The sequence below is a fragment of the Nyctereutes procyonoides genome, unplaced genomic scaffold, assembly GCF_905146905.1.
Source record: "Nyctereutes procyonoides isolate TBG_1078 unplaced genomic scaffold, NYPRO_anot_genome, whole genome shotgun sequence".
Lineage (NCBI taxonomy): Eukaryota > Metazoa > Chordata > Mammalia > Carnivora > Canidae > Nyctereutes > Nyctereutes procyonoides.
Window position 1 is genome coordinate 43050344 of NW_026575120.1, and position 12438 is coordinate 43062781.

Genomic DNA, 12438 nt, shown 5'->3' on the forward strand with positions numbered 1-12438 from the left:
CTACATGTGAAATTTTGTTGTTATTATCGTGTGTATTTTTATTTTGTTTTAATAATAGTATATGGGAGTCCAATTTGGTCTGTAGGTAGGACAAGCAAACACCCACTGGGTTGGGCAGCCCGGGGGGCTCAGCGGTTTAGCACCACCTTCAGCCCAGGGTGTGATTCTGGAGACCCGGGATCGAGTCCCACGTCCGGCTCCCTGCACAGAGCCTGCTTCTCCCTCTGCCTGTGTCTCTGCCTCTCTCTCTCTGTGTCTCTCATGAATAAATAAAATCTTAAAAAAAAAAAAAAACACTGGGTGGGTGTGCAATTCACCAGCAGAAAACAAGGGCAACAACAAACACCTGAAACCAAACAGCATTAGCCTCTAGCACTCAGCTATTAATATATTTGTCTATCGTTTAAATGAAAGTATCTAACCAAGTTATCAGAATTGTCTGCTTTCTAAACATAACTCCTTTATTATAATACAGCTTATTTATACATGTTTTTTATTTCTTTAAATAAAAGTCTGAAAAAATTCATCCCAGGAGCTATTTTACAGATTTAATTTTTACGTCTACCTACACTAGTAGGCTTGGTAAAATTTAAAAGCTATCTGATGAAGTTTCCAATAAGGTTGGTTGAAATAACACATCTTTTAGCTAATGTGCCATTACACACATTACTTTGTTCCTTGTCTATGAGGTCATACATATTCTCTCAAAGAGCTTTGCGGTGGTAAAGCTGCAATACAAGCACAGTTTTATTGTCGCTCTTTAAGCTCGCTTCGTTCTCAGATCTGTATATGGCTCTCACTATCTACAGAATGATGTGTTAAAATGAGTTTTGTTTTTTTTTTTGTGGAATTCTTAAACTATGGAATTAGCAACCCAAAGGAGGCTGCCAGTATTTTTAGAAGCAATCGTAAACTAGTTTCTACGAACCATAAGAGTGTCTCCTCTAACTCCTATTTTATACACACACAGAAAAATGCTGCATAGAACGAAATTATGACTAATCGAAACTTTGCTTCTCCTAATTGGGTTAGTGCTAAGCACCCTGACTTCTGACTTCAGTGTCAAATTGCTAAACACCCACCATCTAAAGAGACTTATAATCAAGAAGTTCATATATACTCTCAACATTGGCCCAATCTTGCTCTAAATCTTATATTCTCAGGGAAAAATAAAACCACTAGAAAAAAATTCTATAAATTATTATTTATTTATTTATTTTATTTATTTATGATAGTCACAGAGAGAGAGAGAGGCAGAGACACAGGCAGAGGGAGAAGCAGGCTCCATGCACTGGGAGCCCGATGTGGGACTCGATCCCGGGTCTCCAGGATCACGGCCTGGGCCAAAGGCAGGCGCTAAACCACTGAGCCACCCAAGGATCCCCTATAAATTATTATTTAAAAATTATTCCTAGTGGAGAATGCTTTAGTCTCAATATTTTCAGATATTATATATGTAAATGAATAGACATAGATATAAACATGGCATATATGTCTATTAACATATAGAAATATATGCATGCACATATATAAGCATGGCACAATAAATGGTCAAAAACTAACCATTTCACACACACATAGACTTGAATCCTTTTACGGTAGCAAAAATGAAAACAAATAAATGAAAAATAACCCAGCAAGAATATGACAACCAAAAATTTAAAATGCTGCAGGCATATTCAAGAGAGGAAAAGATTTAAGAAGTAAAACAAAAACAAAAACAGACAAACAAACAAAAAAACCATAAAGCTAGAAGGCAGACGGCTGTATGAAGCTAAAAGCTACTGTGTGGCTTCAACTCAATGGCAGAGGTGTAAGATCAACGTATTTAACACCACATGCCGGCAGCTCCGGTGGCCCAGCAGTTTAGCGCTGCCTTCGGCCCGGGGCCTGATCCTGGAGACCCAGGATCGAGTCCCATGTCAGGCTCCTTGCATGGAGCCTGCTTCTCCCTCCCCCACCCCGTCATGAATAAATAAATAAAAATTAAAAAAAAAACTAATACCGCATGAATATATTTAGCTAGATAGGGAGTATATTTTACTCTGTATCCTTTTCGTACCCTTTGTTCTGTTTTCTCCACTTGCTACCATCACCTAAAGTTACCTTCTGTCCTGATCCTAAAAGGCAAGTTCCTTGGAGAACGGTGTCCCATTTTGGTGATTCTTGCAGTATTTCAAATTTTTTTCATTCTCGTATTTGTCATATGATCTGTAATCGGTGATTATGGCTTGCTGCAAGCTGAAGTGACAGCTACCCTTTACAGTTTAGCAATAAAGCACTTTTAAATTAAGGTATGTACATTGATTTTTAGACGTAATGCCATTAGGCACCCAGCAGACCATGGTGCAGTGTAAACAGAACTTTTATATGCACTGGGAAGCCAGAAGAACTCATTGGTCTTTCTTTGCTGGGATATTTGTTTTCCTGCAGTGAACCCACCACACCTCCAAGGTATGACTGTAGTTGACCCTTCACCTGATCAGATGAGGCCCACCCACACTGGGGAGGGAAATCTACTTTACTCAGTCAACTAATGCACACTTTAACCTTGTCCAGAAACAGCCTTGAAAACACACCCAGAATGATGTTTGACTGGGTGTTCAGCACCCCGTGGTCCCATCGGGGTGACACATAAACCATCATAAGTATCTCAAAGGTCGTACATCAACAGCGAGTGTGCAGTGCTGCCTTCCAAGGAGGGCAGAGACGGACTGGACTCCCCCGTACCCGGTGTCCCGTGGGGCCTCCCCTCCCCACTCCCCACGAATGCAGAGACCTCTGGGTACAGAGGAAGAGGCCCAAACGCATCTTCCCCCGACTCCCATTTCCAGCCTGTCCACGAGACACAGGAAGACAGTTGTGTTTCTTGTACAAAACAGTAATGCTGAACTCAAATTATTTCACCGAAATAATTCTTAGCGTGAGCCTAAAATAGATCTTGTTTTTACCACACAGCAGCACATCACAGGGAACATTTCCTTTAATTTACCCCCTGCTAAAAATTTAAATAGCTATGGCAAATTACATAAAACATGATTTGTGGAAAAGCAGTTCATCAACATGTGTGATGAACGCCAACCGAACAATATTTCTGCGACCAAAGGAGATCCAGAGAGAGGCCGCCTCGCTACAGACTGTGAGGCCACAGACACGCGGGGCAGACATCCAGGCACTGAGCTCGCCTCTCGTCACCCTTCCTCATGCGGGAGTCATAGGGGTCATGCTGTAGATGCACGCGACTTCACGGGCTGTGATATTCTTATATATTTTTAAAAGAATTCCATCGTGTTATTAAATGTAAGATTGGTTTGCAAAACATTTCTTGATCCTCGGTAGTTAACTTTTGTAACTTATAGCGAGAAAAAAATAAATAAATTTAAAATATACGGTGGAAAAACTATGCATGAAACCTGTGTTGGCTTTCCCTATATATTGTTTAGATGGATTTCCCTATACATATAAGTCACATATGTGTAAATTACACACATAATTACATAATTAATTACATTAATTACATATAGTTTTTACATATAAGTTACATATGTGTAAATTATAATGTAAATATAATTATAATTATAATGTAAATATAATTATAATGTAAATATAATTTACACATATGTAACTTACAGGTACATATGTTACACATATTTATAAATTCATGTCATATGTATATCTACAATATCATATAAAATTATATAATATATATATATACATTAAGTCATACTGATTGTTTAATAGATTACCATTGCTTTAGACAGCTATGATTATTTACATCTTTTTTTTTTACCTTTTGGAATTTGAATAGATTATTTTGCATTAAATATTTTTCATGTATACAAAGGTTTTAAACAAACCTTTGAACAAAGTATCTTACCTCCCCTCCATCACTTTCTTAGACGTCTAACAAACCTCCCGAAAATATTGTCATTTTTTTTCAACTTTGCATAATATTTTCTTCAATAATTCTCTTATGGCAAATTATCGCCTAGCGTATTCTCGATCTTATATTGTTGAAATTTCCTTCCACTGCTCTTTGATCATTGGCAGTGCTCATGTTGGTGTTTTAGTCTCTGAGTTTCCCTTGAAACTGTGATTATCCAGGCTGTGCTCAGTGCTTCCTCTCCTGGGGAATGTAACACAAACTCTTCTTTTAAAGACTAAGTCAGGGGCACCTGGGTGGCTCAGTGGGGTACACGTCTGCCTTCAGCTCAGGTCCTGGGGTCGAGTCCCGCATCGGGCTCCCTGCTCAGTAGCAAGCCCGCTTCTCCCACTCCCTCGGCCTCTCCCCGTACTAGAATTCTCTCTCTTGCTCTCAAATAAATAATTTTAAAAAGTCTAAAAAGACTAAGTTAATCAAGTGTATGCAGTAGGCATCTTGGGGGAAGCTATCATTGATTGTCTCTGAGGGCTCAGGGACAGGAGCAAATACAGGGAACAGGGATGCACCCCGGACTAGGAGCCTGGTGTGATGGTGGTGTGGACATGGGCTCTCCCACAGGGAAGCACTTGAGCATCACCGTGTGTGCCGGGGGAGGAGGTGTTGCCAGCAGAGGGTCCACCGGGCCCGGTGCCCAAAGTAGCAGAGACCATGAATATTTCAGGGTAACAGGTGTGATCCAAGGATTTAAGGGCTCCCCAAAACCTTTGCATCCCTAACAACACTTGATGAATTCTCAACCTTTGGTGAGATGGGGGTGATAAGCAGAGAAGGGGTAGAGTAATGTGCCCCCCCACCCCACCCAACATGCTGTTAGGAGAGAGTCTCTGAAAGAAACTCAAGTTGGTTTTAAAATAATAGGATGTGCCATTTCTTGCAAATCAAAGTTCCCCTGGAGTTTGTAGACAGACAAATGAGATTTTAGATCTGATGTTATATGCACCGAAAATTCTGGAAGGACACACAAGGAAGAAGCTGAGGGACATGGCCTTCGAGAAAGCTACCTGGCCAAGTCAGAAGGCAAAGCAAAGGGCTACTTTCTATTTTTTACATATTTTATCATGAATTCTAATATTTATATAATGAAAAACTGTACTTATAGAAACATCTCAAAAGTAACAAGGAAAATGTATGCAGATGATAGGCAGCATTTCTTATTCTATGTGCTATGGGGTTTCCTTGTTCTAAGTCGTTCGAATTATATAATAGCAGACTGAGGAAGCAACTGTCTGTACTATACTCTCCCTTTTCTCTAAGCGAGGAATCTGCTGTGCGGAGAGTTTAAACGACGTGTCCTAAGCTGGACAGCTAACAGGTGGTAGAGCTACACAGCCCGAGTTCTCAGCCACCACCCTATATGCGAGTTAAAGCCAGGCAATCTCTAAACCTGGAGAATTGGGGTGCCTCAGGGGCTCCATAACTTAAGCATTTGAGTCTTGACTTTGGCTCAGGTCATGATCTCGGGGTCCTGGGATCGAGCCCCACCCACGTTGGGTTCTGTGTTCCCTGGGACCCTCCCCCCAATTACTTTCTCTCTCTCTCTCTCTTTCTCTAAGTAAAGAAATAAAATATATTTTAAAAAACATCTAGAAAGTTAAATCCTGTGTAACTATCAACTATATAGATTTTTCCGACAATATAATTCACAAACAACTATAGTTTAAATAATGCAATTATTTCTATTTTTGACAATAGCCTTTACAAGTGGTTTTTATTTTATCTGTCAGCTTAATAGAGCACTCCAGAAACAATGCTTCTACAGTGCTTTCTTCTGATATATGGCATTCTCTAGATTTTTTTTTAATCTTCAAATATTACACCAGCTCTTTGTTTTAATTATATTTTTGACTTTGGAATGTGATTTTGTCAAAAGATAATACGTGGCCCTGAATTGGCAATCTCTGAAGGATTGATGAACATCCTCGTTTCCATGACATCTCGAGCCATAACTATTAATAGACTAGTGAGCCAGTAAACACAGTACTAATTACAGCTAAGTGTAATTATAATTAGTGCTGTATGGCCATTCAAACTGAAATATGACACTTGGAAGAATATTTATATTTTAATTGAGAACACTTTTTATCTCTTAATAGTCAAGGATCCACAATTTGGCAACGATGCTAGTCCCTCTAGTCTTTGTACTATAAACCTTATGATGTGTGTCTTCATGCGGCTGGAGTTAATTTACTGCAATTTGCCCTGTTGGGAAGTGTTTGGGATTTCACGGATGCTTTTAGATTTCACCAAAGGCGGTGGCCAGTATAGGTCATGTGGAAAGGATCGCACCTCTACCACGCGTTCTTCAATAGCTGTACAGTCATGTAGACGTTCAACTAAAGGTCAGGTCTAAATATCCAAATGTCAGGAAGTAGTCAGCAATTACCTGTGCGTTTGAGTCCCAGCCACTGAATGGGATGTATTATCATTTCGACTGAAGCGTTTGTTATTTGAGAAGAGCCATCAATCCCCCACCTCACCCCATTTTTCCAGCAAGGAGATATCTTTCACTGTTTATAGTTAAGGACGCTGATGCTGGGCCCTCCCCACCATAGAACCTTTTAGTGTCTTCACTACTTCAGCTCAAAAGGTGAGTGCAGCTGTGCCAGGATGTGTTCACTTGAGCTCAGGATGCTGTCACTGTCCCCCTGCTTATTGTTTGGGGTGGGAAGATGCTTTTTAATGCTCTACCTCACTGGCTGGATATGTAATAACTTCTCATCACATATTTTCAGCTCCTAAATACTCTACAATACACCTTTAGAAATCAAGGCATGCTATCCCTTTATTCAAATTCACAAAGTAAAATTGAAGAAAATAAAATCCTTACTCTGCAGATGCGTCTGTCTAACTTTCATCAATACACACACACACATATCATGTGAAAGGTTGCAATAAACTCAGCACCTGATGAAGGAATCTGTAAGATATTGGAAAAAAACTATTTCAAAGGAGACTTCAAAGAAGACACACACAGACACAATTAGCGACGCTGAAATGAATTTGATCAGAGATGCCAAAGTCATCTGTCGCCACTGGGCCATCATGGATGGTGTCTCTTCCATACAAATTTCCCTGTGTTTCCGTGGTCAGGGATCACCTCCCCTGCTGTCACGTTTCTACCACTTTCTGAGTAGTAACATAGCTCAAGGACAATGAAAGGCACTGACCACTACCCCATCCTTTAACCACAAAGAGTGTGCTAGACATTGAGAGGATAACCAGCAATTTTTTTGCCCAGGGCAACTTCAAATGTGTTCCTGACAATAACACTTACAAATTAATTATTTCCTTTAAATAATTTCTTTCTAGTAAAGTAATCCAAGTAAAATCATCACCATTTTTGGTGTATTACTGTACTCTTGGTTAGTTCTCTAAAATTTTGATACCTTACTTAATGAAAGTATCTACGTTTTGAAAATGCACATAGTTACATAAAACACAGATTTCTGTCTTATTCTGAATGGTCACTGTACATTTTCTTAGATTCTAGTTTAAATAGGTTCTTTTTAATAATCAATTCTTTCCATTAACAAGAATGAATGAATGGGTTTAAGATGCAATTTCCTGGTTATTTTGATAAAGTGATGATTAGTTCACAGGCATTTGTGTGATAGTATAAAGTTGACCCTGAAAAGACTTCTCTTGACTTGCATTCAAGATGGTAATAGGTTCTTTTCGATCTTGCTGAAAATGACTTCAAATCAGCTTGTGACTCATTGAAAATATGGGATCATATCCAAATGACCACTTAAATATATCCTTTAAAGTGTAATAAATAACTAGTTTTATAAAATAATTTATACAACATTTTAATCTGAGATCATCTTATTGTATCTGGGGACACATATTTAGTCTCTGAGCACAAGAGAATGATCTTTTTTGTCTTTGCCGGATACATACAGGATCTGAACTGAAGACAGAAGCTGCACACCCATCTCCTGTATAATCCAAAATCAAGACATTAACATGCTCCCAAGCCTCTTTCATATTTATTTCTTGAGTCCAGCTGTTTGATTACTGACCTGAAGAACCCCGAAGTGTGTAGCTAAAGGAAGATGGTCTCTCTCTCTCTGTGTGTGTGTGTGTGTGTGTGTGTGTGCTGCCAGTTAAGACAGAGGTGCTTATATATAGGTCTTCCAGGGGCCCTGAGGTCAGGATGTTATGAAGCTCATTTTTGTTCTTTGCATCCCAGGCAAAGATTCCTTCTGTATTTCACTCTCCGTTCTTTGCCATCTCTGGATCTCGGGAGAAATCAAGCGAAAGGTGGTGGTGTGCTCAGGGAAACTGACATGACACCCGCTGGTAGCTGGCTGTTGCCGGTCACCCTGAGAGCACACATGGGCAGGTGGCGCTGCGTGAACTACATCTCGGCAGACCCGGAATGATGGGCCAGCTGGTTGAACTGTGATTCAAGGGGTAGGGCGGGAAAGGGTTCTTGTTTTCTCTTTTGGGGGCAAGGAAAAAATCTACTTTTTAAAGAGGTAATTATTGAATGAAGATTTGTGTATGTGTCTAGCTTTGGGGGGGGGTGTCTAACAGTAGGAAATGTGATAGATTTCCCAGTGGATATTCCAGGTTCCTTGAGCAGAGGCAGGATTGAGCTGAGGCTAATAGTCTAGAAGAGCACGTGGGTCAGGTAGCCAGGTCTCAAGCCAATTCTTGAGCCAACAGCAAAATATCTGGGAGGCTTACAAAAGTTTACAAATACAGGTCATCTCAGGTTTCTTACGTTGTTCTCTCTACTTCAGTTCCCATTATGAAATTTTCTTCAATTAAAAAAAACTGTTTTTCTTTTAAAAAACACCCATCAGTATGTTAAGATTAAAAGTTACCTCCAACCTATGAGATCCTTCCAGATATAGAACAATACAGTGAGGTTATTTTTAAAGATGCATCACGCTAAACACAGGGCCCTGGTTTATGGGACCATACAGCCGTCCCGCACAATGGCAAACCACTCCCTGATGATATAATGACTCCTGGACATGAATTCAGAAGTGAGGCCAACATCTCTGGAGAATTATAAGTCAACTCTAAACAATATTTAGTTTTCTCCTACATGAAAATTTGATAGTATTTTCCTCCAACTTCATATATATATATTTCTCTGTTTTCCATTTAAACAACAATAACAACAACACACACACACACACACACTTGCACATGAATATGGACATAATGCAGCTTAATTTGATTCACTGTTCAAAATCTTTCCACTAGTTATAAGCATAGCAGCTGCCTCTCGGGAAGAGATAAAATGCCAAGACCCACACCTGTGCACACCTTTCATGGCTTGCATTCATACTCAGTCTTACTCCTTGTTTTGACCTAATGACAGCACACATCATGGCAAGCCAAGATTTCAACAAGTTAAAAATTCTTCACAAAAAAAAAAAAACTGTAAGTAGGACTTTACGGATAGTTGCAAATAATCATTCCCTACTTTAAAACACTATTCTGACACGTCAATTTTATTTATATCTAACCCCCGGAGAACGGCGCTTGCCCTCTGAAAGTATGCTGGTGTCAAACACTGGTGGGTGGGTTCCGGCCTTACCTTGGTAGACAGCTTTAAATCCGGGGGAAGCAATGCTGTCATCAGACTGCAGATGAAGCCACATCTGGTTGCTCATGCTCACAATCAGGTCAGGGACGCTGGACCCAGTGAGTCTGCACAGAAGAGAAGCGTTAAAACCATTATGGAATCGCCAAATATCACTACTTTTACCTTGAAGGTCTTGCAGCTTCAACAAACAAGTATAGGTGTGTACCTTAAGATCCTCCTTCAAAGAATCAATAGCCACTTTTGGTTTATGTTTAAGTCTCACTATTACAGGCATTTTACAGTAATTATTCTCTCCTATGATTGAAAATGTCTATCTTTGATTTTTAAAATTGACTTTGGGTGACCAATCATCCTATTTGTCTGGAACTGAAGGGCTTCCCCATACCCTTAATACTGAATCCAGAACAGCTGGTAACCCCCGTGTGGAGGAGAGACAGATCTTAGGGCTGTCTGGTTGTACACATCACACCATCAACATGAATAACATCACACTATCAATACCTCTACACTGAGAAATGTTCATTCACAGAATGCTTAGATTTTCTAGTTTGAAATTATCATGTACCTTTGCCACCATATCTCTTCTAGAAATACATGATAGGATGGAATATTCTTCAGCACTAAAAGGAAATGAGCTGATTTGATCAAGCCTTGAAAAGAAACTTAAAAAGCTACACATTGGGACACCTGGGTGGCTCAGTGGTTGAACGTCTGCCTTCGGCCCAGGGCATGAACCCAGGGTCCCGGGATCGAGTCCCACATCAGGCTCCCTGTGAGGAGCCTGCTTCTCCCTCTGCCTTTGTCTCTGCATCTCTCTCTCTCTCTCTCTCTGTGTGTGTCTCTCATGGATAAATAAATAAAATATTTAGAGAATAAAAATAAATAAATAAATAAATAAATAAATAAATAAATAAATAACAGAAAGCTACACACTGTGTGATTACAACTCTATGACTTTCTGGAAAAGGCAAAACCATGGAGTCAGCAAAAAGATTGAGGTTGCCCAGCGTAGGAAGAGGGAGGAAGAGGTGGCATACAGGGGAGTATTAGGGCAGTGGGACTACCCTATATGATACTATAATGGTCAACACGTGTCTGTGTGTTTGTCCAAACCCACACAATGCAAAGTAGTATAAGTGAATCCCAATATAAACCATGAATTTGGGTTGACAGTGGAGGGCCAATGTGGCTGCATTAATTGTAGCAAATGTACCCACTGGTGGGGAATGTCCATAGTGGGAAAAGCTGTGTGTAATGGGACGGGGGTACATGAAACATATCTGTGCCTTCCTCTTAATTGTGCTATGAAACTAAAGCAATTCATACACACACAGAAACACACACACAAAACCCAAAGCAGCCATACATTAGAGAGTATCGACAAGAACAGCATGCACAGCTGAAGCACATTTGGCAAGTTTCCTGAACTTTCCCTCTGCATATCAATGTCCAGGTCATACCAAATGGAAGTTTCAATGAAGCATTCATTGCGTGTTAATAAAACAGTCACATAGTGGCTGCTGTCAGCTGGTGCAAAGAAACACTAAATCCATTGACTGAACTCAACATGCTGACAAAAAAAGCATGTTGAAATAGAAAAAGGGTAAGAAAAAAGAATCAATTCAACCAAAATAAATCTCTCTAATCAAATAGGAAGCTTTGCTTTCAGCGAAGTACTTTGGGGAATATGAACACATGATTCGTCCCATCAATCTTATCATTTACCTATCAATCCAACGCTTTCACCTTGGGCGGTACAGAAAACCTGCTTCTTCAAAGGAAGATGGACAATCCTCATTACATGGGAAGTAACTCATGCAATGTTACACACCAGTTAAAAAAAAAAAAAGAAAACCCAGAATTTCAGTGAATAATGTGCAGTCACTAAAAATATATTTTTTGAAAATTTTTCTTTGTTAGATTATTCTTTTATATGTGGTGTTTTATTTGCTTGTTTGGTTTGAAGAGACTCTTTTCCTTATGCATCCCTCTTACTGAAATGTGACACATCAAAAAGTGCACAGAACATAAATGTCTAGCATAGATGTCTGTTTACTTTGACTTATGTCTATAAAGCCACAACATTTTTCTTCTTTTCCTTCATCCTTACCAGGAGTATCTTCTCCTGACCTTTTACTTTCAAGTTACTCTGTGTGCATGCGTTGCATGTTTGTCTCTTGTAAGCACCATATAATCGATTTGTATTATTTTTACTTATTTTATTTATACTATTTTATCTAACCAGAGAATGTCGGCTTTTATTTAGAATATACTTTCATGATGAATTAGAGTTCATTTCCCCTGGTTTTCCTTTTTTCATTGGATAGTTATCTTTTATTTAACCCTCTTGATAGCTTTTCTTCCCCCCAACATTTCAAATATGTTATTCTGCTTTTTTCTTTTGTTTATATTAAGGAACACTCTATCAGTCTTACATTTGCTCTTATGAAAATATTTCTCTGCTTATACTTATTTTAAGATATTTCCTTGTCCTTTTTTGGTAGCAGATTCATTGTAATGTACCATGTGAGGTTTTCTTTGTATTATCCTGACTGGCTTATGAGATTTCATGAAACTCTTCCTTTGGGACACCTGGGAGGCTCAGTCGGTTGACTGTCTGCCTTCTGCTCAGGTCGTGATCCCAGAGTCCTGGGATGGAGCCCCGTGTCAGGCTCCCTACTCAGAGCCTGCTTCTCCCTCTCCCTCTGCCCAACACCCTCCCTGCTAGTGGGCACTCTCTCTCTCAAATAAATAAATACAAATCTTTTAAAATATATTAAAAAAAGAAACTCTTCCTTCATGTCTGTGGTCAATACTGGAAAGTTCTTCATGATAATGTTTTCAAATATTGGTTGATATCCTATTTTCTCTGAATCTCTTCCTCCTGAACTCCAAGGATACACATAATTTCTGTGCATTTTTCCCTGAA

General features: G+C 39.4%; 1 protein-coding gene across 1 annotated transcript in view; it reads right to left on the reverse strand.

Annotated features, from left to right (window-relative positions):
• The window catches only part of CSMD1 (CUB and Sushi multiple domains 1), a 1869885-nt gene that overhangs the window by 405880 nt on the left and 1451567 nt on the right, over positions 1 to 12438 (reverse strand). The window contains 1 exon segment of the mRNA XM_055335505.1: positions 9501 to 9613. Coding sequence (XP_055191480.1) covers positions 9501 to 9613 — 113 coding nt within the window.